General features: G+C 47.2%; 2 protein-coding genes across 3 annotated transcripts in view; both read right to left on the bottom strand.

Annotated features, from left to right (window-relative positions):
- Positions 1 to 16,308, bottom strand: part of CdGAPr (GTPase-activating protein CdGAPr) — a 317,407-nt gene extending 301,099 nt beyond the window's left edge. The window contains exon 1 of one of the 2 annotated variants that reach the window (XM_075692467.1): positions 16,136 to 16,308. The gene's annotated coding sequence lies outside the window, so the exon portion shown is untranslated. Of the gene's footprint in view, positions 1 to 4,882; positions 4,903 to 16,135 lie in introns of those variants that run through there. The other variant, XM_075692469.1, reaches the window with a different exon arrangement.
- A 2,477-nt stretch (positions 16,309 to 18,785) lies between these two features.
- Sik3 (Salt-inducible kinase 3) overlaps positions 18,786 to 26,709 on the bottom strand; it is a 111,231-nt gene continuing 103,307 nt past the window's right edge. The window contains exon 15 of the mRNA XM_075692471.1: positions 18,786 to 25,930. Coding sequence (XP_075548586.1) covers positions 24,773 to 25,930 — 1,158 coding nt within the window. The 3' untranslated portion in view covers positions 18,786 to 24,772. The remainder of the gene's footprint in view (positions 25,931 to 26,709) is intronic.

Raw genomic sequence — 26,709 nt, 5'->3', positions numbered from 1 at the left:
TGGTGTTGGGGAAAGAAAATGGGAAAACAAGGCAAAGAGTAGGAGGAGGAGAGTAAAGGTAAGTGCGGCGGCACGCACTTGGCTCGGCAGGGAACGTGGCAGGGACGGGAAGAGTCATAATAGAGTCATTAGTTTAGGGGACGCAAGCGGCTTACGTACGCACTAACTAGGGACGACGGTACTGCGCATGCGCACACTCAGACCTAGGGGTCTGCGCAGTTCTTGCGTACGCAAGCCGCTTGCGTTCCCTAATCTAAAGCTCTCTAATGTCATCGCATGAAAGTGAAGAGGCAAGTCTTTTCCGCCGAGCGGAGCTTGTCGCATCTAATTACTTTCTCCCCACGCGCGTTCTCGCAATGCTCAAGGAAGCCCGCATTCCGTCGTCGATCCGAACTTGCGTGCGCGTCTACTTTAAAAACCAGGGCGCGCTCGTGGCGCTGCGTCCGCCACGCGGGCAAGACCACGTCGCAGGAACCGTGACGGCCTGACCGCGCACCGTAACAGGGGATAAGGAATGAAGCAAGAAATGCAGTTTAAGCGAAGCGGAAGAAGATAAGCCTCTTACGCGCGCTATACAAACCGTTACGTTATAATGTGCCGTTACGCAAACTGCCGTTAGAACAAAGCATCGTCAAAGGCAGGCTACCGTTTCGCTACATTGTTCTGTTGTTGAGGGATTAAGCATCATCGCCAATTAAAATTAAATTATGGGGTTTTACGTGCCAAAACGACTTTCTGATTATGAGGCACGTCGTAGTGGAGGACTGGGGTTCTTTAACATGTACCTAAATCTATGTACACGGGTGCTTTCGCATTTCGCCCCCATCGAAATGCGGCCGCCGTGGCCGGGATTCGATCCCGCGACCTCGTGCTCTATTATCGCCAATGGCTCCTCCATAGTTTAGTTTAAAGATCAAGTGCAATGAAGTTTTGCTTTGCCTAAATTGGTCACAAATGAGTATACGTATATATGCGTATATCAGTGAAGCAATGACAAAGCTGCAGGGCTCGTAATTGTGCGGTTTTCTAACTAACAGACTTTAAAAAGCATCTAAGCCGACGACGCATGTACCTATATAGCATACGTGACGCAAATCGCAGCACATCGGCTCCGATATAGCCAGCCCATGGATCTTACGCCAAGGAGCCGCGGTGGATCTCAACATTCTGGGTTCTGCGTCATTTCCGGCGGGCGTTAGCCTACAGCTCGCTATATTGAAAACGCCTGTTCTTGCGATATTTTCGTGGCGCGTCCACTCGTATTTCGAAAGTAAAATTTTGCACGGAGGCCGCTTTAAATGTATACTACATACGAGGTTCGAAATTTCGCTGCAGTTGGCCTCCAAGCTTTGCTCACTAATCCCCTTCCGAAATACACTGCAATAGCATAACATCGTCGCGTCCGTGACATGATGCGCGCTAAATGAAACGCTCGCGTGATATTCGCAATTACGCTTGCAAGCGCAAACAACCGCAAGAATCTCAGCAGCGCTCGAGAGGTAACATATGCTGACCTCATTTCCCCACCACCACCTTCACGTGCGTTTCACAGCAGGCACCGCAAACAACTTTCTAAATTTCACGATAATACCATGCAAACACACAAAAAGTAAAAAATAATAATAATAAAGTAGCCATCATCACGTAAATGACACAAACGATGCTTCAGAAATTTGTTTCACCAGCATACAGTACGTCTCCTAGTATAACGCGAATCTGTAGCACTAAACCACCACTCCCAGGCACAAACATATTGCCAATGAAATAGAACCGATATTCACGTCTGCCATGTTCTCTCGACATCATTACTAACGCTTTCTGTTGAGTCAACCGCATACCGCTTCATAATAAAAAGTTCCGGCACAAGATACGCATCCTTTCCGCGCGCTTATCGGGAGAAAAACAGGGAGCTGCACAATGGAAAGTGTTGTGGCGACGGGCCAAAGGATGCGTGTGCATATGACTGCGACAATGGCGGCTGGTTCGATGCAGCTGTTCGCTTCTCGTGCCCCTTGGCGAGAGCCTCTATAGCACTCGACGAGGCGGGTGGACAGCTTGCGCAAACAAAAGCCCGTCAACTATACTCGTTACTATAACTAAACTCGCAAGGGCAATAAAAGCGCTAGAAATTACCGACAGTATGACTTTTCTGTTGCCTGTCGTCCTGTGTTTACTGCTTCGCGCTATACACCTTGCAAAAAAAATAAAAAAATAAAGAAAGGAAAGCCCGATGTGCCACCCTTCCTGGTTACTTACTATAGTTTCCAGCATACACGTTCCGCTTCAGTCGGGCAGGCAACTAAAAGCAATTCGTCGATAAACTTCCCGCAACAGAACACGCTCGCTGGAATAAACGTGCGCAACCGGTCGAGCGTCCGAAACGACGCCATCCTCTATTTTAACAAATAACGAAACTTGTAACCGTGCACCTTGCCAGCAGTATGCGGAAAGAAAGCGGGGACGCTGGCTGCTGCGACCTTCGGGCGCTAAATTTTGCGATTGCAGGGAGGCCGCTGAATGCCGACCTCTCAGCTCGAGTGACACACGATCCGGCCCACCCGAACCGAACCGCGACGCGTCGGTGCGCAACGCAGGCTCTCGTTCAGACATCGCACAGAGGGAGACTCGAGGCGCAAATCGAGCGCAAGAAAAGACAACACACAGGACAGGGCGCTAACTTCAGATGCACGCCAACTTTTGAATGCAGCAAGGTTTGGGTACGGGCTAGTTGGTATTCCATTGTTTCAAACTTCACTTACAGGGCATACATAGACAAGGGACCAAAACAACGCGCTTGTCTTCGTCGTTGTTTTGGTCCCTTGTCTATGTATGCGCTGTAAGTGAAGTTTGAAACTTTTGAATGCAAACGTGTCTTGAGACGGCTCTACAGGCAGTTGCAAATGGACAAGCGTCTTGCATCCAAAAAGCCGGCGACAAGTGCGTAGGCCCACCTTCACTGGCACTCAGTCGTAAAGAGATTGGTTATCTCGAAAAATACGAGAGTGAACATGCTTTCTCTGATCAACGGCATTTAAAGAGCGTGTCTTTGCGACGAAGAAAAAGAAAGAAAGAAAGAGAGAGAGAGAGAGAGGAATATATGAAGGCAGGGATGTTAACCAGTCAAGAGTCTGGTTGGCTACCCTACGCTGGTGGAAGGGTGAAGGGGAAGAGAGAAGGGAGAGAGAGGGTATAGAGACGTGCCCAGACGACGACGAAAAAAGAAGCTCGGTAACGTATACAGTCGCAATCAATTTCAGAAAGACGGGTGTCGCCCGCTATTTCATTCCACTGCGAAACTGGACCTCCATCGGCATTTCCTCCCAGCCAGCTCCTTTTATTTCGGTGTAGCGTTTTTCTCTTTTTTTCTTCTTCTTTGGCTAGTAGGCCACAGTCCGCTTCCCCCTTCCAGACTTCTTTTTCCGACCCACAATATTTGAAGACATTGCCAATAGGAGCGCTTTCTGGTCGGCCGGATGCATTGATGACATCTGCAGTGAATAAACGTACAAACCTTGCCCCGCGTGATCGGTTGACGCCGGCTGCAATGAACGCCCGGCCTTGTCCGTTTCTTCTCGCCCGTCTTCTCGTACGGCGCTTAATTTTCTCTAAGAGCATTGGAAAATGCGGCGACCAGCCCAACCGCCTTCCTAAAACATAACAAGACTCCATCCGAGGCACAATGCAACCAGACGAACGAGCCGCGTGTAAAAAAAAAGAAGAAGAACAGAAAACATGCAAAAAAAAGGAAGATGACAAGTGACCGCCACACAACGAGACGCGGCCGAGACGGCAAGCGCAAGTGGCCCGCGATCGTGAAAGGTCACCGCGTAAAGTTCGCGCATACGAACGCAGCAATGCCTGCGCACACGCAGATGGGAAGAGTACATGTGCGCGGCCTGCGCGAACGAGCGAGTCTCCAACGTGCAGAGAGAGAAGAAGAGGAAGAGAACCAACGTCGTGCGGGCACGGGTCAACGTCGGGACGCGCTCCAGAGCCACCGACGCGGAATTCGCCGCCAGCGGAGAAAGCGAGGCAGCGCCACGAGCACGCATGAATTTCAGCCGAGCTGCGCGCGCGCGCGGTCACGTTCGCGCGCGTTGGCGCGGTTGCCGCGTCGCTGTCCTTGCCAACACGAGCGTCACGCTTGCCACTCTCGACCCCCCTCGCGACGCTCGCTGCCCAGCATTGGACCGTGAGCGACGAAGACCTGCGGTAGCGGGCGAGAACCTCACGTACATAACGAGGGCGGCGTATAGGTTATTCGAGGAACATAGAAGATAAGGGTTGGTAAGCGTAAGGGGATGCCAGACCTAAGCAAGACGAAACGGTAACGGACGGCGTAGGTTTTTAAAACCATGCGTGGAAATACCCGTCGAGAAAAAAAGAAGTATATGACGTTAAAGGTTTTAACCTCTTGAGTTTAAGGAACGAAACGACCATGGCGAGGGTTAACTTAGACACAACGGGAAAGGCGTCCGGTTAACTTCATGACGCAGACAGGTCACTAAACGTGTACAACGCCGCAAACATTCCCCGCTCAATTCCCCATTCAAGATGCCACGTTGTACAAATCTGCATTTCCTTAATTGCTTGTGCTTTAAGAAGCTGCTGATCTTACGTCCCGAATTCGTTTACACTTTTGAAAACCACTCCTTTCTGTAACGCCTCAATAGGCACTGAAAGAATTGATATGAAGCATGCATGCACACATGCACGTACACAAAAGGGGTGCAAGGGCAAGCGCACAGACAGACAGGAAGAAACAGAAACAATGCGGCGGCAGTGAAACATCATTTGAATACGAGAACATCTTTATTTTCGTATTTCTTTTCGCATATGTAGGTTTGTGCGCGATAAATTGTCAACTGATAGCGCTTCTCACCTCTGTTTCGTTCGGCCCATTCGTGTCAAGCAGTATATAGGGTAATGAGCTAGTAGGCGTTCTATCTTGCTAAACTGCGCGAAATCAGACAAAGGATGCAAGAATAGGGGAACGTAGACAATCGCTTGTCTACGTCTCCTTTTTTGCATGCTTCGTCTGGTTTCGCGCTGTTTAACAAGACACCCGTGTCCTGTTCTCGGTATTCAAAAGTTTTTATTCCAACCGGTATACATCAGCGCTCTTCTAGAGCGAAACGGAGTTGTGTAGCTTTACTTGATCTTATCTTACTACACATATGCATCGCGGCAAATTTTCCTGAAATAACAATAATGATGTTTAACGAAATATGTGCTACCGTACATACTATATCTTTACGGCCTACGTCACTAGGTAGCGATAACACAGACAGGAATAAAAGCGGAACGGGAAACGTAGAAACAACGAAGTGCGACAACATCGACGCAAACGCAGGATAGCATCGTGGCGGTACTGTACCTGTGCACGCTACACGTACGTCCGGGCACCAGATGTTTCGCTGCAGTAGGAGCAGCTGGTATGAAACCGACAACCACACTGTCATTTCTATAAAAAAAAAAGCAATTAATCGGAATACGCAGCCTGCAGCGCAAAGTCAGACCGCTCACGAACGACAGTGTCGCCTGTTCTTATTCCTTTTCAGCTCATTCGCGTGACTTCCGCGTGGCATTATTTGTAAGCGCCTCTGTCCACCTGTATAGACGGGGGCCTTTGCGTCATATTCCAACTTCAGTAAGAAGGACTTACAGCTCGGTGTTGTTCAGCCCAGCTAGTGCATTCTCGGCATCGTATAGTTCTCGCATTTCAATATAATCAGCAGCCAAAGAGAGTCCAGTGATTCATTGATTGGCTTGTTTGGCCGATGCGGAAGAAAGAACAAATAAGTAATGTTGGAGGAAATAAAGGGGAAGGGAGGAGGGTAAATGGGGGCTACGCGGACGTCATAACTTCCTTGCCCCAGCATTATGGGCTAGTGACCTGCGTCACGGCTCGAAAAAGCAAGCAACAACGGTTCACAGACGACAGTATACGGGCCTTGCGAGGCCCCATGACTGTCACACGGAATGACCGTTGCGTTTCGATCCATCTGATCACCCACAAACAACGAAGAATGACGCAAAGGCGTGCGCGCAGGAAAGTACGGTTACACAGGCTGCTACCGCGGTTTGGGTGAACCTCGGCTAAGGGTCACTGCAGTCCCCATGATACGTTACCAAAAACCTAACCGAACTTACAACGCAGTTACTACAGCAACATTTAACCGCAGATTATCAACGGCAGCGATCATTACCAAAGAGGGAAGGCGCATATTTAATAAAATCTGGGGACGTTTATGCCTGTGCCCGAACCCGGTGAACCTACTTCCTACTGACGGGAACGAAAAGTCTTACATACGGGACATGCCCCTACTCTCTCATAAAAGAGTTACCAACCACTCCCTTTCTTGCAGCGTTCTCACTACGTAACACGAACCACTTCACTCCTCCATCTCAAACCACGATGCGATATACCGCAACATTGACCTTTCATCGGGCGTGGCCGCTTTCGCTTCCGAGGTATTATATAGCCTTCTTGGCACCTCCCTGCATCAACCGCAGCGCCCCCACTTCCGTCGCAATAGTTCCATCAGTACATTGTCACGCACGTACTATGTAAAGCATAATCATTAAACAAAGAAATTACAGTGCACGAGCACTTTCATACTTCACCGCTGCAAAACAGCAGAAGCGGCAAGGATTCGAACATGCGACTGCAGGTGCGAATACGGCAACCGGACCTGGACCAAAATCGTCGAGCTGCAAAGTTTCTCGATCGATGGGAGACGGACGTCAGCACTACGACTACCACGTCCCCTCTTCTTCTCTCTCTGTCTCTCGTTAAGTTGTTTCGCCCCCCTCCCCACCCCTTTTACGATCACGTGGGCAGGCTTTCGGCACATACAGTCGCGGCCAACTTAGAGAGACGATGAAAGAAAGCGGAGCAAAGGCGGCAGCCACCGTTGCTGATGTTGCCGGGGAGACAGACTTGGGGACATTGGCTAGCGTCCAGGGGTGAACGACCAAGGCGCCGACACTCGCCGACGAGTGAGGACGCCAGCGAAGAAACAAAAGAAAGAACAGGAAAAATTGAGCATAAATGTACGGGAAAACGGGGGGGAAAACAGAGAGAGAGAAAATGAAAACGCTGAAAATGCGCATCGCTTGGCGAAGAACACTTTCTGGGATCAAGCAGACCGCTTTCGTCTGGTGCGTCAACGTTGTACACGCTGGTTCCGTGTGCTAGTATACGCACTGCTGAAAGCGGCGCCAGGATCTATGGGCTTCTTTCTTTCTTTCATATAGATGCACGCACACATAGCTAAGTCGACAAAATTTTGCGGCGCCCAGAGCGGCCGCATACGACGTTTCCTGCTTGCAGACTTGCCGTGAAACAGCGTGCGCCAAGAAACGTATTTAGAAAGCTTCTGGGTAATTCACAGCCGAAAGGTGCGGCTACACCCACAACGAGTCCTAATTAATATCCGTCTATACAATCTTAAATCATATTCATGAGAGGCACAGACCGATTCCGCGGCTCCGGGCGCCGCTTCTATATATACAAACTCGCATACTCTTCGCGTTAATCGAAGTGGACGCAAAGCACGACTGCGCGGTCAAGCTTACGGGCACAGATCGCGTAAGTCATGCGGCAAATGCGTGTACCAGACGCCTCGGCACAGCAATAGATAACGCCCGGGAAGGCGTTACTTATTGCGCTGCAGAGCCTTGAACCAACCTGCAACCAACGGCTCCTCGCTTGCAGCGGTGAAGGCTGGATCATTAATTAGCACACCGAAGGAGAGAGAGAGGGGGGGAGCGGACAGGGAAAGTGCAAAGAGGTTAACCGGACTTCCATCAGGTCAGTATACTATTAATATAAGCCAGCAGCTCTCGTTTGTCTGCTCTGCCTACGGAGATTAGTAGGCGGCTGTGCCTGAATTTTCCTAGCAGGAAATCACCGTCACGACTCGGCCACGCAGTAGGGACTTTCTTTCATCGTGTTCGCCGGATTCCTGTACAGGTATGTTTAGGCACGCGCAGGTTTCACGGCGCTCTGCGTGGCCTGCACTTTAAACAACTACGACACGCGCGAAATATAACGTATTCTGCGAAATGAACAATAAAACGAGTAGTTACACAAGTTATAACACTTCCTAAGAAGTACCAATGAAAGGAATTATTTAAGCCAAGGTACTGTACCGCACGAAGATATTGAAGAAACTATAGTTTCTTTTGGTACTCCTCTGCATGTGATAACTTCAGTCCATTTCGTGGCGCTTAATTTGTGAACTATGTATTTTATGATAAATAATGGATTGCTTTAACTTTGTAGTTCGAGATAAATTTACAATAATGGTTGTGCAAGGTCCGTTAGCGTCCCCACAAACCCCTCTCTCCTCGAATAATTGTTGTCGTTTCAATTCAGGCCTTTATTTGCTATCAGCGTGTATGAGCCTGGTGCCTATGTCTTGTTTCTCAGTGTTAATTACTTCGTATATCCGAACATACACATTCGTCTCGGAGCCTATACGGTAAAGGGTCAGAGTATTTCGCAAATACCTAGATAAGTAAAACTACCACAAACAGTTCCAGTATCGAGTTACAACCGTACAGAGCACGTACTTCTGGCTCCTTTTAGGCGCCGGGATGCGCGTCAATTTTAACGTCACGCATAAACCACGTAGGGGCGCTGTAAGGGTGATGTAAAGCCCCTTAAACTTCGTAAAGTAGCAACACTCACCTCCTCCGCCTTCACTCCTCCTTGTTTCTCCTCTCTTTCACGCTCCCTCCTGGACCGTGGCGCCGCCTACACTGCTCGAGCGTAGCAACGGCGCCAACATGCGCTCCTCGCCCCTCCGTAGACCACGCCGTAGACGCTTCTCGAGCAAAAATGGCGCTGATGCACGGCGCGAGGGCCCACGTGATGCTATTAGGCCAATAGCGACGCGGCGTCGGCCTCGCCCAGAGCGCGCGGGAAGGAGGCGACATTCTTCAAATCGTGGCACTACTTTAGGAAGTTTAAGGGGCTTTAGATGTACTGTATAAGGGTGTACGCTTTAATCAACGACCACATGAAACGCACATCACACATTCTGGCCAGGATTATACAGCGCAGTTATCAAGCAACGTAACATGGACCACCTGACGCCGGGCGGCGCGCCGCCGAAGATACGTCGAAAATGCGCTCCATGTGGTTTTCGTTTCACACAACAAACAATGTAACTACCTTCTTGCAGATTCTCGCTTCATGAAAAAACGGCAATGTTCTTCTCTTTATTTAAGCGTCTTCAATGTTTCGCTCTTCTATTTTGTTGGCGGTGTGGCACCTCAATGGTTCCACTTCAAATTTTAAAAAAAAATATTCAATCATGGTTTCATTCCTTTAATTAGATATACTGAGAGAGAAAAACGTGTTGCGTTAATTGACAGAAAAAAAGAAGAGAAGCGCCACCAGATACCATAGCAACTGCGTATTTGTACAGAGATAATCACATGATTCACAATCAAACCTAAACAAATCACCGATACCCCAATCTCGCGCGCCCCGAAATTCGTGCTCCATTGTTATCAGCAGTGCCTGCAGGGCCACGAAGTACAATAAGTGAATGAAAAGCGAACGGGAAAATTCCGATGTGAGCAGCAAATTGGCAAGAATGCACTATAGAGGCAGTACGCATACTAGATTGCTTGATTAGGGCTTCGACGTGCGGTGCAACCTTCGAAGCAATCAATTATATCGATGTCACACGAGCACTCTCGATCGCCACTCCGATCGGTCCGAATCCAGCCAATCCCGGCCCGCGCATCGCGATCGTATGCTGACGCCTGCATTACGATTTTTACATGTACATGAGGGAAATTCGCTAAGTGGTGTCGCTATAGGTGCCGTATGTGGCTTTGCAGCCACTTGGTGACCTGGTGCGCTAGCCACACCCATCTCTGGCCGAATTGTTGGTCCGTATAGTCACTGTCGATGGCGATCGAAAAAATTCGATTCCGGCTCGTCTCAATCGCGATCAAAAAGTGGCCGTGTGACACCGGTAATAGATGCTTAGACGACCTAGACCCACTGTACGCATAGGTGTATACTAGTGGTCCTGGCTACGTTGCCTAAACTAGCGAAATCGCTGCTCAGCACATTACCGCTTTCTCGGTGACAGATACAGAAACAATTTGACCAATATGTTAAATTTAAACCAACAATAAAAGTTAATATGTGTAATTATCGCATAACTTTTTTCTTCCTTTGCTTATGCAATGATTGTTTCAAATTTCTGTTATCTGTTCATAAGTTGTATATCACCGTTGTTCTCTTTTGGTGTGTTGTTACTGTTTTGTTTCGTGAGTGAGTGAGTGAAGTAACTTTATTTCGGTCCAGAGAAGACGCAGGGGAGACTCCGCGCCACCCGGCTAGTCCCACGTAGGGACCGCCAAGCCCAGCTTGACGGCCCGATCGCGGGCACTCTGGACGGCCAGGGTTTCGTCATTGAGTTCGGGGCTACGTAATCACTGTTTTATATTCTACCAAATACGTTAATTTCTATTCTAGCCTTTTACAAGTGTTCACTTACCGGATGTTTGTGAAACTACTGTGCTGACTGATGGCACTTACTGTGCATGGTGCAGCTACCGGCAGTAATCCCTGCTGGGACTGGCAGTATGTCCTAAATAACTAAATAGGTAACTATACGTATGTGAATCCGATTCTTACGGTGCAATCGCCCGACTTTTCATTAACAAGCTCGTTCGGCAAACCGCTGACCGACTATCCGGCAGCGCGTGCTCCTCGTATACTCTGCAGCATCCCTTATCAGGGAGAGCACTGATCTCGGGACAGGGGAGGATCGATGCTCGAGCCACGCAAACAGACGATAGCGCTGGGCCGCTCCGCGTCCGTAACGACGTCTCCGCGGCCGATAGCAGCCGGGCGCAGTGTACTACACGTCGCGCACGTGATGCGCCTGTCTCATCGGACCCGGACGGAAGCGACCCGACGACGTCTCCTGTTCACTTCCCCCCAACGAGGCTGAATCAGAGCGGCCCGTCGGTTCTTCCGCTATCGCACCTCGGCCGGCGTTCCTCTCCCCGTCGAGCGCGAGGAACGACGATGAAATAAATCTGTTCCACGAATACGATGGAGTCGCCCAATCGAGGTGAGAAGCGCGTACGAGCCGCCTAGTCACGCACAAGCCACCTGACAATAATTAAAGTGTGCGGAAGCTTCTAGGATATTGGTCCGTGTATCCGACTGTCAAAACTACGAATGAACCTATTAAACCGAGAAACACACCTACGCACAAACATGGCATTATACAGCGATTCAGACGCGAACTGAACTTTCAAATGATAGGCATCTCTATCTCTGTCTCTGTCAATTAACATCACCCTTATAGTGCGAGCATAAGCGGGCTCCTTATCCTTACTAGATTCTGGCAATCTCGGCCCCTGCGATCTACGATAACTCTATACAGTCATAACTGTATCGTGTTTTGTTTGGTTGCTGTTGTTCTTTATTTCAAAGGTTGAAATGCGCCACTTCAGCAGTAAAATAATGGAGATAGTCGACTGGTCATTTCAACGCGCTCTGGAAGTGCTGAGAAATCCCTGGAAGGCAGCTTTAAAAGTGAATCTCTGGGTTCATTATATAGTCACTGGCTTAACTGCTGTCTTAAACAATGCCTGTACGAAGCGACTAGTCGAAAATGGACATTATAACAGTTACAGATATGAGGAGAACAACTACAGCAAAGAAAGAAAGAAAACACTTGGTGGCTATGACCACCACTCCGTTTCAAAGAGGCCGCTCCTAACATCCATCCATCTGTGACACTTCCACCACCGTCTTCTTCAACCCCCCCCCCCCCCTTCACTGCTCGAATATACACAAATAGACAAATGCAACGACTGCAGCGGAAGCGCGGGCGCCCTGCCGGCGACAGCGGGGCGTAGCGTCGGGATAGAGGGAACGGGCGCCCTGATCGCATCCTATATTACTCAATTAAGAAATTAAAAGACCGCCCCGTTGTCGCTGCCGGGCCCGGAAGTCTTCAGACCGAAGACGCCCCGGAAATGGCTTAGCCTGCATGCGCAGAAGACGAACGGGCAGTACCGCCTGCTGCGTAGAACGGCATCTTCGATGCATATTGAATACGGCAACATTTATTACTCAGCTCATATTCTCGGGTATCGTGCCTTCAGCTTTGGCTACAGACGGTGTCCGTTTCAAGTGCGGGACATGCAAGAAATGGTTCAAACAGGCTTTCTCCACACGGTAGCTTCCGCGGTAGGATCGAAACAACATACCACAAACATTTCTCAGTACTGCCTGCCCCTAAACCGATTCTGGGTAGTTTTGTTAACTTCCATTTGCTTTCTTGCCAATTCAGTTCGCATCGTTATACCATTACGCGCATCAGAGCGTTGTCTTGTCCAAGTAAACGAAACATGAAAACGAAGAAAGTCTAAGAGATAGCGTCGTTCCACAAAGAACATGCCGCATCCATTTCTCAGTACCGCCCCCGTCGTCTCGAATCCCTAACTCGACTTCCATCTCCGGTTTGTCTCTCCCATACTTTGATTTGCTTTATCGCAAATTTAGTTCTTAACAATGCCAACTCGATCACGTGTCCAGATCAGCAAGTACGCGACTCCGCGCATGCCCTTCACTGTGTTGCCCAATCCAGTACGCCGTGACATTACAATCGCCTCAATGCGCATTTCGCTGCTTTTCACTGGCTCTCAACACCACCGGAGAAATGTCAAATGTCTCGCTACAGCGAACCTCGTTACAATTAACAAAAGGACACGTGCGCGCCGGCACTGCTAGGCACGAAGTCCCGGAACCAAATACCGGCCGCGGGGACCGCATTTCGATGGGGACGAAATGCAAGAACAACCGAGAACCATGCATTGGGTGCACTTTACAGAACCCCAGGTGGTCAAAATTACGACGTTCCTCAAAATCAGATCGTGGTTTCGGTCCGTCAAATCCCAGAATTTAATTTATTAATTTAACAAGCACGCGCACCTCTCAATGAACGATCGGCATGCACTACAAGCGCATCCCCGCATGCGTTCAGGCTTTCACATGGAGAGAGTAAAACATCTTTATTAATAGTATTTGAATGGCGAGAGCAGTGTGGGAGGAACCCTCAGTCCAGGGTCCCTAAGATGATTCCGGCGATGTTTCGAGCCCGTTGTATCACAGCTCAGAGGACCTCGGCAGGTCCGTCGCGGAGGGCATCGTCCCACAGCTCTTTATTGCGAGCAATTCCGCGTTTGCGAATCTTCTGGTACGGCAAATATCAGCCGTCGTCCGCGTCGCGCGCGCGATTTCTCGATGTTCGGAGCGCTTCTCTTCTCTGCAAAATCGCACAGACGGCGTGGACAGGGAACCAATACCGACGCGGATCGTCAGAGACGTCACTCCACAGTGATCCGCCTGGTCTTTTTTTTTTTTTTTTTTTTGCAGAGTAACGAGTTCGAACACGACAAACGTTTCACGAAAACTTTTTCTAGTTTGTTTTACTGATTTTACTGAAGCGGTATGAAACGCTAAGAATAAATTCTACTAGGCACTATCGCAACCGCCGTAATTCGTGCTTGTACGCCAAGTTCGCATGTACAAAAAACGCTGTGGAAGAACGCTGCATGTGAAACAGGCTCTTTCCATGATTACTTTCAAAACAGCGACAACTCAAGTCTCACATAACACCAATCGTGTTATTGTTGGGATTTAGTAATGCTGCAAGCTGCAACGCAAATGCAGTATCGTTTGATTCTGCACAACAGCACAAAGTGCTCAGGTAAGTGCGACGTTCACGTGATCTGCACTGTTCATGTCCCGTAGTTTCGTACAATTACCAGAGGGATCTGTAGCGCTAGTGTCGACGGGAGCTGCTAGCAGCGCGGTTCAGCCATCTAGGACTCATCATAGAGTTGCAATTAGAGCGCACTAGATTACTGCCCTAACCTAGTACGCTCTAGTTGGTTTGATGGCTCGTACATAGATTAGCCTAAACTTGTTCCTTCTAGCTTTGAACGCCTTCGTGACTTGGAAAACTGATCATTTTCAAGAAATTACTGCGTTATAAATAATTCATAAACATTATTAAAATTATGCGACGGCAAGATGCGAACTTCGGAACTCTAGCAGAGAAGCTGGATATTGAAACCATTACGCCACGGACAAGTACAATCACTGCAATTAGCAGCGATTACACGTAGTAGCAGAGTTCTACTACCATCAGCATTAACAAAAATAAAAGTACAGATTGCTTTCAAATTTAGGTCAATCAAGGCAGCTAAAGCGTAACAAACGAAGCACCAAGCTCAAAGTTCAGACAAATCCATGTATTAACAACCATTATTCCTAGGGTAGCTGAACGACCGCAGCGCTAGAGACCCCTTTTGTAATTATTGTAAGAAACTCGATGGTATCGTAACACGATGCGAGGAACGTTACGTGACAGACACGGGGAAGGCCGAGAATTCGCAGCATCAAAGTGTTCGGAAGTGCAGGCACGCCGATACACAGCAACATTTTATTACGTCTACTCTCGATGCAGCGCCATGTGGCACAGCCGTCAGTGAACACGCCGAAATGGCACCTCGAACATGCACTGAAAGCCAAGTGGCACCCGTGCAACGTAGCGCAACTGTTCCTGCTTTCCCTCGCCTCTAGTGAGAAGAGACAACCGAATCTCGGTCGGCACAAGTGACAGGCCACCTGTCAGCGTCTGTGACACAATGGTGGATCAAGTAACCTTCAATGAAGTGTCATTGAACCCTCTATATAGCATCAAAACACCTACACATGTTGATGGATTAAAGAAAATTAAATAATGAAGGAAATAGGGGCATGTTGGACTGTAGTTAAGGGAGATCTCGGATGAGCTGTTCCCGTCAGTTTCAATTTGACTGCAAGCGTCTACACAAACGTGAAACCGTGAAGAAACGTGGCACACTGCTTCTGTGGGTACCGTGCGCGGGTATGTATACTGCGTTTTGCATCAACTGTGGACCCATTTTGTTTGTAAGTGCATGCGCTAATCAGGCAACAAAGAAAACAAAATCAGCGAAAGTACAGCGGTAGGGAAACGTCCGCGAATATGCACGCTGCACTTCGCGCGAAGCTTAGCTCTCAGTCGACCAGATAGCCTATCCCGGCTTATTGTCACGCGTGGTATACTTGCGCACTGAAAGTAGGCGTCACAATCTCCTCAAAATGGCCTTCAGTTATTATCATCCACCGACGCCGTCATCCACCGACATCTCATCACAGGCGTATGTCCCACTTGTGGCGGAAACGAGTTCCGGACGACAAAACGTTGCACATCCAGCCGTGGCGCAGCTGGCAAAAAAAGCGTGCTAGAGGCTCCTCGACAAACTGTGAAGATGCCCTCGGTTTAAACATTTCACGCTAAAATCTGCCGTCGCCACAAATTACGCGCGAGGTGAGCGGATCAGCTTTGCACCAGCGGTATCGCGTGAGCGCAATGCTGAGCCAAAAGGAACGAATCGCCGCAGAGCTCTACATTACTGACGGATCTCGAGTGAACATCTCCGGCTCACCACGCCTAGCAGAGATCGCGAATTTGTAATCATTGAACAAGAGAACGCACAGTTCGGCTATCATGCGCCGTTCATGATCGCGGTACAGTGGAAATGCATTGTGATAAGTGACCCGTGACGCCGATTCTTTCGACTCATCTTTCACTGATCGAGGCAAATGAACGTCGCTGCGTGAAGCGGCAGCGTGACCCCGTCAAAACAAGTTACTGCAGCGATAAACAGTTTTAAAAGGGTCAAATTAATAAGTGAAAGAGTCCGCTGTTTGCCCGAAGCAGGGCAACGAACACGGAAACTTCAACGCGAGCGCACGCGGTTGTCCCGTGTTTGAAAATAGTGCGCGTACTCCGTCCAGTACGGCTCGCCAAGTAACCCGTAAATATCCACAACTAATCACAATAAGGTTCGAGTAAGGTGCCTAACTAGTCACACTGTGCTAAAAGTCGTGCACAGAAGCAGAACTATCTGCACGAACGTGAATGTGCTTTTGATCTATATTCACTGCTGTGCAATAATGGGTCAGGTTAGCAGATCAATGACCACGATGTTTTCAAACCCGAAAAAAGTACGCCTGGAAATACTTTTTTTCTCAAAGAGAACGACTTACCGAGTCACTCTGTTCTCTTCTGCTCCATGCCTCCGGCGCAATCCACAACGTGTTTCACAAGAAACGGCACTCACACAACTCAAAAGTAGGTCTAGCGAACTCGGCCGCGTACTCCGCGCTGCCAACTAACCAGCCTGCTTCGCTCCGCGGGTCGGCCGCCATGACAGACACTGCAGCGCCGCCCCGCCCTGGCGTCGGCAGCTGCATACGCGACGAGCGCTTCGATTGGTCAAAGTGGCCAGCAGCGCGCGTTTCAAAACCTTGCAAAAAGCAGGGCCGCTAATACTTTGTTCACAAGTTGCTGCTGCGTTGTGTTTCCGATACCAAGCCTGTAAGTTTGTTAATGCAACTATTTCGGTGCAGATACCAGGCACCGAGCTCTCTATAAAGACAGACACTCCTGATCTGTAGATGAGGCTCCTGTGAACATGTGAACCAAACATTATTGCAGTGAATGCAGTTGATATTACTACCTCATAATGATCACAACAAACCAACAAGGTTGATCAATAGTGATCTGTTCCGAGCATGAACTACCAAGCATGTTCTTTTACGAAAGGAGCAAATATTTATTAGAGGCAAGCTATTCATTTGTAATTTGTCAATATGCATTTGCACAATTCTGCCTTAAAAGTGTGAGAACTCAAGAATTGTTTCAGTGAGAATCATATCACCTTTTAATGATGGCAGTGTGTTATATCCCATTTCTGTTATCTTCAGCTCATTTCCGGCAGGGCTCTGGAAGCTATGAAACATCAACGAAATTCATACGCAACGTCAATAGGGTACAATAATTTGACCGACGACAGTGAAGTGCTACATATAAGGTTATAGCCTTCAATCTGTCGTAGTTTAATTCAGGAACTTACTAGTTGCTTTTAGTTGGGAAAGACTGGTGCAAACGATCAGCGACGAAATGTTACACCCGGTACCGTTGGCCTTCGCCATTGACGACCTCTTATCCGTCTCTACGATTGTACCGCCAAGCATATCACGAGTTGGCAGACATGTGGCCTTGACACCTGCCATTTGGATTCCCGTGGTGCCAAATCTGTTACGCTGTAGAGGGCAGTGCCACGCGGCTAAAGTCCACCCCGTGCTGAGCATGCATACACCTTTAAGTGAACAGAGTACATGCGGAATCTAGGGTATGGCGGAAGTTCGTCTGGTCGGGATTGATAATGACGCAATTGGTTTCTGAAAATACGGGCACCTACCACATAAGAATGCTACAAGATTAAAAGGAAGAACAAAAGACATTTAAACGCGGGAGCCTTAATTGTCCACAATGGTGTCCTTGTACTTGGCGCATTAGCGGTCCGTTCTGGCAGCAAGCTCGAAAACTGCCGGCTTTTGTTAATGGAATGTTCGATGCCTCATCCTCAAGAGATACCATAGAGCTGCGTGCTGCTTTGCACGGCCTGGTCGGTCAACTTCCAACAGCGGATTAATGTCCAACTAATTTTCCGATTAATGGGGCATACGTAGAGCCTGTCAGTGTTAGCCTATATACACCGAGAGCTTCAAACGCCTTTGCTTCGACATGACCACGCTAATTAGCAGTTCTATCGGGAACACATGCTTCGCCTCTAAAACAAAAGCACGCCCTACTAGCAAGCCCAATCGAGGGTGTCGGCAAGCGCACAGCGCGCACGCAGGTCCTACCAGTTCACAAATGCCGATATGCGTCTTTATTATTATTGTACTAGTTATTTTTTTTTCTTCGCATATATTTGTAACTTGAACACGGTCTTCCTAAACCTGAACGTTCACTTCACACCCTAAAATATGCTTAAAACTAAAACCATATCAAGACAATAGACAATGGATCGAGACCGAGAAAGCATAAGGAAACTTCGTTATTTGTAGGAATAAAATAGAAAATATTACGTAGAAGTAGAAATAAGATGTAGAAAATATTAAAGAAAAAAGAAATTAAAGTAGTTGAAGCGACAACTTGCCACAGGTTCTTCACTGCGCCAGAGAAAGCACAGGGGAATTTAACTGTTACTGAAAAAAGTTAATTTCCCATTTTCTCTGGCTTCATTATCAGTTGTGTTCTATAAAAAGAAAATGAAAGAAAGAAGGACTAGAGCCCTTGGATCCTCTTTTCCTTGATATTGAAGCAGCGCACCTAATTCCGACACATTCACGCACTCACAAAAAGGCCATACACAGGCACTGAACTACTAATGCTTCAGTATCATGGCTCACTAACTAGCCTATCAGTATCTATTAAGCCCTTTTTCTTCTTGCTCAATGCTTAAAGCTAGGCAACATATGCTTATGTTCGCAGTTGTTGCCATCTCTCTTTTACTCATTCAGACATCCCTACAATTTTTCCAGTTCTTGGTATGTTCAGTACAATACTACAGGCCATGATAGCACTGCAGACCTGCTTTTGTGTGGTGTGAGGCTTGCATTTGTGGTGTCAACTTCTGCAAATTATCTGGCACTAAATTTATCATTTTTAACACAGAGTATGCAAACTTTATGTTGTACCTGCTGCAACATTAAAAGAAAATGTAAACATGTAACAGCACATTCCAGGTGCAATGTACTTCGGTCACATACAAAATGAACCAGCTGTGGACATCATAAAGAAAAAGATATTGGCCATTCAATGTACTGCACGGTGAACGCCAACAACTTATCAATAAATATTTTATTGGATCCTTTTAATGGCACCCATTATTGCAATGACTTTGAAGTCCCTATCCCCCCTGGCATTGGGCCAAGGTGGAGCACTTACCCAAGCAGATTTTTTTATTTGAACATGAACAAAACTCCCGACAATGCAGCTGGTGGCATACTGAACTCTTTTACATGCAAACAGCTGGAGCCATGGTAACTACCTCAACTATTACCAATTCTGTACAGAAATTGCATGGTTAGAACATTGGCGCAGAGTCGCTGTGAAAACAACCCTCGAATTGCCTGTCACCATGAGTTGAGCTTCTCTTAGGTCCCCTGTAAACTCAAGTCTGCATTGGCTGCAAGTCTGCGACGCATGTGAGTTAGTTAAACACATAGGGAAAGAAGATTCCAAATTTGCCATTGTTTCGGCTGGACGATTACCCGCAGCATTAAAGAAAAAAAGAAGACTTGGGTTTCTTGTCAGTAAATACATGGTGGCCAACGACACGGGGGTCCCTTGGTCGGCCAATCTACAGGAAAGATTGGTCAAAAGGCGTGGTATGTCTAGAAAATGACATCAGGTAGTAGCAACTGTACACAAACTTCCTGCAAGAAGTTGCAAGAAGGTCTTCCCATTTTATACAAACCTTGCGACTATGCAGCATCCACTTTCTCTTCATCGTCGTCTATTTACACAACAAGAGCAGCAGGGAGTTCGGGAATGGTTTGCATCGACAATATGTACCCTCGAAACAAACAGAGCAACAAATTGACAGCTTATGCACAGGCAACACGCATTGTCTACAAGGTAGCTACACGCTGTCTCTTGGGTAGAAAATTATACAGAGAAAGCTCGATATAACGAACATGGTTATAACGAATTATAGAATACAATGCAGTAAATCTTAAAATTTTCCTTGTTGATACCAGCATGTAACAAATACATGTGTATAACGAATAATGCATTTGTAATGATAATATTTTCGTGTTGAATGTGGCTTTTTCATAAGAAGGTTCAGCTGTACCCGCAGGAATGTGGAAAGGACACTCTGCAACACTGTTGCCTTCACAAACTCTGTTCAATGATTTCATGCTGATTCTGCAGGATTCAAATGTTAGTCGAGGTAAAAAGGAGCAAATAAAATAAGAACAGTTGGCTTACAGTCTGAATCAGGTATTCCTAGTAGTGCACACACAAAATACCGATAACGAGTGCTGCAGAGCAGGTCACAGTGTATGCAGACATCTTAAATCCCCATTATTCACAGTTGCATTGCGCACAACTAAGCAACATTGAGAATTAAACATTACTGAATGTGTGTGTACCTTCATAGCTGAAATGGTGCCACATTACCAAACACTTGCACAAATACTACAAAAGCTCAAGTGCTTCCTGTCAAGCCTGCATAACAGTTGTTCAGCTAGTTGGTGCACACATCACACAAAATTAGCATAGCTAACAGGACAAGTACACAAAAGGCAGTAGGACAAAATGCGTGCTCTCAACAAGTTTATCTTTGGATAAATGCACGCAACAAATAGGCAACAGCATTCATGTTCAGAATGGCAATAGCAAAGGAAACAGACCCACCAGCACTTCCAGCACATTTTTGTCACCCCAGGAAAGGTGAAATCACTGTGCCCACTCTAGCACTAAATTTAGGCAATGGAAAAACTTACCACATCAGTTTTCCAGTACGGTTCCGAAGATCACTGTGCCCTCCCCTGTGCACCACTTCAGGTGGCGCCGTGCTTCGTCTACAGGATGAAGCACCCTTGGGTAGGCCCAATGACCAAAGTGACACAATGGCATCCACTTAGCAGCAAGCACTATTGCCGATTTAGTGATCAACACAGTCCGTGCGTTTCAACAACGTAAACATCATTTCTTATAAGGTTTTGCTGTGATGCAGTGTCCTTACGCCTCATGTGTGGTCACGGTTTTCATGGCAACAAATGTCTTTCGAAATTAGAAACTCTCATCGCACCAGGCAAGGATGACTACTGCTAGATGAAGCCGCTAAAAAATTGTATCTTTTATCCAGTTTTTCTGACCTACTCATTGCACAGTGATGCTATCGCTAACGCAACTTACCAGTAGGATATGGTGAAAAGCTGCAGAGTGCTTTTAAATTCATTTTCAATTCATTTCACCTGTCCATAAACAAGTCTACAGATGTTCAATGAACACTGTAGTCAAAAATAACTTTTGAATGCCATATTAACTTTATCTTTTTGGCATACAACCACGCATGCAATTAGAACACCCAGCTTCATTTTGTTGCTGCATAATTCTGCAGTGCTGGCTTTTCACGAGTTTACTTAGATAACCACTCAGCAACAGCATGTCACCTAATGCAGGAAAGCAGTTCATCCAAGGCTACAAAATTCGCATGTGACAACTTGCCTAGAACACATGGCTTAGCATTACTCCAACGAAGGGCAGCTACTAAACATCATGATCCAATGATTCAATGCTATTGACAGACGACGGCAATCAAGATATTTTCTCTTCGCCTGAAAGCTGTGGACACGAAGGTACGCCCTAGGTTTGTTTTGTGGGCATAGAGACAATATGCCCAACATATTTGTATGAACTTACAAGTTTAAAGTAATGCCTAGATGCACATAGACATCAATTTCTTTACACATTTTATAATGCAACTTAATATCTACATACCTGCCAACCTGTAAACTTCAATATTTGTAACATCCCGTGAATACAACACTGAAGAAAAGAAGGGGGGGGGGATAGCAGGCATTTCTTTAAAGCTTGCCCTGAGCGCATGCTTTTTGAGGGATACGTACACATTTTATTAATGAACCTTATGCACCTAATGATTAAGGATACTGACACCTTTAGATACAGCACATAAGAAACAGCGAAGACTGAGAAGCAACACAGTGCTTTTAAATGATAGTGACTTTTTCATCGACATTGCTGCTGCCGCTTTCGGCTGCTTATAGAACTTGTTCTGTATAAACTCACTAGACGCAAGAATCCTTTAACGTCAACTCATCATCGGGAGACTCCAATGAAAGATTCCGAGACCAATGAGTAAATCTTTTTTCCAGGCAGAATTTATTTTTTGTAAAACTGGATGCAACATTCGTAAAATTGCAAAACAAGCCCAAATTAATTAACCTTACAGAACACTCTGGAGAGTTGGCAGGTATGCATTTACGACATCATTTGAGGATAAGCCTGGATGGATATTCTGTATATGTCCACTTACTGGACATGCCCATTTGATCTGCTGCTGACATGCTGATCGGCTGGGGGTGCCCATCTTCGTTTGACGAGTACTCCAGCCCAGCTTGCGTGTACAAGTAAAATGCTTTGAAAGTGGGTTTTGACACTGCTGCCCGCCCTCTAGAAGAGGCAAATTCTGACAGAAGAGATGGGACCTGAGTGTCAGCGAACCACAAACAGTGCTATCCCTGTGAAGAAAAGACACTTCATCCATAAAGCATCCAAATCATGCCCTAATGTCTGCGCCAACTGTTTAGGAGACAAATGGGACTTATGCTGGACATCCAGTTTTGGATATCTAACCCAAGATGTCCCAACGATATCACTCAAAGACCTTTCTCGGCATACACTTGAATATTGAGTTTCCTCGAAACAAAATTGTTTTCTCGTGTGTTTGAATTACAGTTTGAAACTATCATGCCTGCAGCTCATGTGTACATTGCCCTTTGCGAATTTTCTGACATAATTTGCTTTGAACGCTTTAGTTAGTTCAATGTGCCACTTGCACATTTTGGAAGGCCTACAAGAACGAGGAGTAATACTGCACTACCGCACACGTGCATGCATGTGTAACACGTGCACGCAATGTACCTGTTCTTGATGTGTGGGCACGCATCTGTCATGCAACGTGTGCTGCGAACGGAACAAGCATTATAGCAATTGAACAACGTGCAAAAGGCCCTGGAATATGTCCATAATATGTATGCAGCATGTCCCCATGATCTTTATTGCGGACATGCAAAGGATGTCTGCAGGACACGGAAAGTGAGGCCAGAAGGTTGTGTGAAGGATGTCTGCAGAATGTATTCGAACCATCCCTAGGATATCCATGTCCTCGTAATGGATGTCCATAGGTTATTAATAATATTTCATTGTTATCACTTGCACCTATGATGGATTGCTTACCGTACATCCTTTGCGGGACACCTAAATCTAGTCATCAATTTTCTTGCCTTTGATCCTGCTTTGCACACGAGCTTCTTTAGCCATATGCTGAATGCATCAGTTTGCAAATAAAAAAGTTTAGAGAGTTCATGCACTTCTCCTACCATTGTTCTTGCATTTGTTACACTCAGCCACAATTTTTTTTATGATGTATGAACTCAAAACTCATTTCATGCAGATTACCAAGATATAGTCTTCCCACTTAGTGATGATCACACACACAAACACACACACACACACACACACACACACACACACACACACACACACACACACACACACACACACACACACACACACACACACACTACTCATAAAACTGAGTTTGGAAGATAAGTAACTCTTGATGCTGATTACGAAGCAAACCATCCACTGAGACATGGTCATTGAAACATCCTCATTAACTCCAAAGAGATACTCCTCTGGATACAAAAACATATACCAACACATCTTACAAAATGACAACATAGTTATCCAAGCAGTGCACAATGAATTTTCACAGACACAGGTTGATCAAAGGCAGTTATATTTGATACCCACCTTCAAGGGATCACTTTGGTATTTGGAACTTGCCTGTGTTCATGACAGAAATTATTTCAAAATATTTTATACAACTCTGCTCATCCACAATTAAGTGCCAAATTAGCAGGTTTTGTTCCTTAGCCATATGCACGCTCAAATGACAAGTTCCATACCAGGTGGCAATCTTGCAGAATGGTTCGGTCTTAACATTTAGTTACAAGGCACAAATAGGAAAAGCTCACGCAGGAGCATTGAGAAAGCAGAACCAAGCCACCAGATTTTAGAGAGCCATCAAGAACTCCCTACTTAGAGCTGTAATACAGGTTGCTGAAAACAGTGCAAACATTAAAATCTAAACACAGTCGTCTATTACTGTTCTAGCATAAGCCCTCCCAGTCCTATTCTTCGTGACTGTCGATTTCATTGCATTAATACAAAAAGTTAATAAACGATCGTAGCATAGCTTACTCACATGGCAAACCTGTTTGCCACGCACTTATGACCTTTACCTCACCAAACAGTGAGGGTTGTTGTATTGCATATGCCCACACTAATGTTGCTCACACCAAACATTTACATGCTTCCTCCACTGCATTTCCTGCTCTGGTGGGCTTTCCCACACTGCCTTCTACAGTATCACAAAGGAAAAAAGAAGTACTGCCTGGAGACAAACATTTTCAGGTAAAACAAAAAGAAAGATGTTAAATAACAGTCATTCTCTCTCCAACCTCACGGCCATCTTTGAACGTTATAACCTACTGCTTTACATTAGCGCAAGAAATAAAAATGCATGAAAAATAGACATCATAGTTTTTGTCCCAGTCGTAATTCATTTGAATTGACACTAAAACAAAAGACTGAACTTAATAAACACCACCAGTGTACGTCTTTTTGTATTCACATTCACACACACACACGTACCCCTGAGCACATACACACATCATAAAAACACAGGAAAGGTTATTCGGCATCCTTCTGACATCACATTGCAATCTTCAGGTAAGGGGCCATTTCGATAGGCTGGTTCAGTACTGTCAAAAAGGAGCCCTTCTGAGTGAAACGATGATCCCAAAGGGTGGCCATGGAAAAAAAGGTAGGCCAGCAAGGACGCGACAAATGACAGACCCGTGTGGTCAGCCAGATGGCCAGCACCCAGTCTCAACAGTTCAGTGCTGATGCAGCCATGGGTAGTCACTGGGTTGGAGGGCAGGCACGGACAAGCACAGACACGCACAGAGGCACTGGCAGCGCCGCTAGATCGGCGGTGGGCTGTCCCGAGATCACATGTTCATGCACGCCACGAGCCGCTGGCACAGCTCGCTGTACTGAAGACTGTCGCCCGAAATGCGGCGCATCTTAAGGCCGCACTCATCCGGGTGCGGCCCGTCACAGAGTTCCAGCTCTATCTGAACACCGGCTGCTGGGTGCTTGAGTGCCAGCCCCCGCTCCGACGGTTGTAGAACAAGTGGCAGCTCAGGGGCGTGTGCATCTAAGCGCCGCTGGATGTCTAGCAGCAGGTCGCCGCCAGTGCCCCGACAAGGTGAGATGCCTCGACCAAGCAAGAGGCACAAAGACCCACTGGGGCTTTTCTGCAGAGGGGCTTCGCCACAGCACGCATGCAGAGGTGATGGTGGGAGTGCCCAGGCTGCCATGGGCACTTCATCCAGTGGTGTCGCCTGCCAACGCACAGGTGAGTAGGCAAGGTCGAGGGGCAGCAGTGAGGCCTCTGAATAGGCCGTCGCGGACGAGCACGACGAGGGAGATGTGGTGGACGATGAGGACGACGTCAGAACCTCCTTGCCCAGCTCGTCTGTCACGCTGATGTGTGGTGGGAAGCCTCGGCTGCTACCTGGGAATGGCTCGAACACAGCAGGGCTGACCACGATCTCAGGCCGCAGGCAGGGCACCTGGAGTGGGCCCAAGCCGCCATTCTCGGTGGAGTCCTCGCGGATCATGCCCAGATTAGGAAACACCGGCGGCGGGCTGTTTCGCGCCAGCTGCTGAGCCACAAGGCTCTGCAGTCGTGGGTGGGCTGCGTCTGAGAAAGGGGGCGGCGAGGCCCCGGGTGCGCCCTGTGGGGATGCGCTGCCGCATGGGTATGGGGGCGATGCCCCAGGGGACGTGCCCCCGGTGTCCAAGGGTGGCGACCCGCCGGGACCCAGCGGGTCAGGGGCAAACGGGTCAGGGCAGAAGCCAACGGGGCTGCCCTGACGCTGCAGGTGAAGCCGCTGCAAGTGCTGTGAGAGGGTGGCTGCAGGGCTCGGCGGCCCGGCCCCATGCGATGGACTCTGGTGTATGGGCGACCCGGCAATGGAAGGCGGTGATGAAACTGACGAAGCCATCAGGGTCGGCTGTAGATGTGCCATCTGCTGGACATGCAGGGAATGCCGCCGTTGTATTTCGGCTTGCTGCTGGGCATCCATGGGACAACAATGCCTCTGCACGAGTATCAACATCAGTGCTTATCATCTGCTCTGAAACAACAATATAAAAAAATTAGGAAAATAAAGCGAGGCAATGGCTGCTGACTGAACAAACCAAGAGAGCTGTGAAAAAAGTGCTACCACAAAGTGTATAAACACACTAATGATGTTTATCTGGACTTCCTGTCACCGCTGATCCAAGTGAAATGTCAAAGGATATGAATTATTTTCAGTGCCACACATTACTAGCTTGAATTTTGTAAACCGGATCTTTCCATGCACTAATTTTTATAATTCCTTTCACATTCAACTTGAGGCTGTAGAGACATGATCAAGGAGCTTGTAAAAATAAGAAAATTTCATCGTAAGGGACATGCAGTAGCATGTTGAATTCAGCTGGTTGGTACATTACAAAACTTGAAAGAAACAGTGCTAAAAAAACTGGATGATTATGAGACGAGACAAACACAGCACCGTGTATGTCTTCTCTCATCATCATCCTGTTTTTCAGCACTGTTTCCTTCAAGTTCCGTTAATGACACTATCAGTGACAGCGATTCCACCTCCTTAGCAACATGTTATAACTAGACTGAATTCTGTTGAACACCGCACTTTAACAAAAGGAAAACTCCGCGGCAGTACATCAACTTGGAAAAGTGCAAAAGCACATTGAGTAGCCAGTTCATTTGATCACAACTTGACACGTGTGAAAGTCATTACAGATTGGCCAAAATGTGTGGCAAGTTGGCAAATACCTACACATGGACAGCACTGCATAAACATGGACAAAAGGA

Source organism: Dermacentor variabilis, chromosome 5 (genome assembly GCF_050947875.1).
Source record: "Dermacentor variabilis isolate Ectoservices chromosome 5, ASM5094787v1, whole genome shotgun sequence".
NCBI classification, from domain to species: domain Eukaryota; kingdom Metazoa; phylum Arthropoda; class Arachnida; order Ixodida; family Ixodidae; genus Dermacentor; species Dermacentor variabilis.
This window is presented reverse-complemented; position numbering and strand designations above follow the sequence as displayed.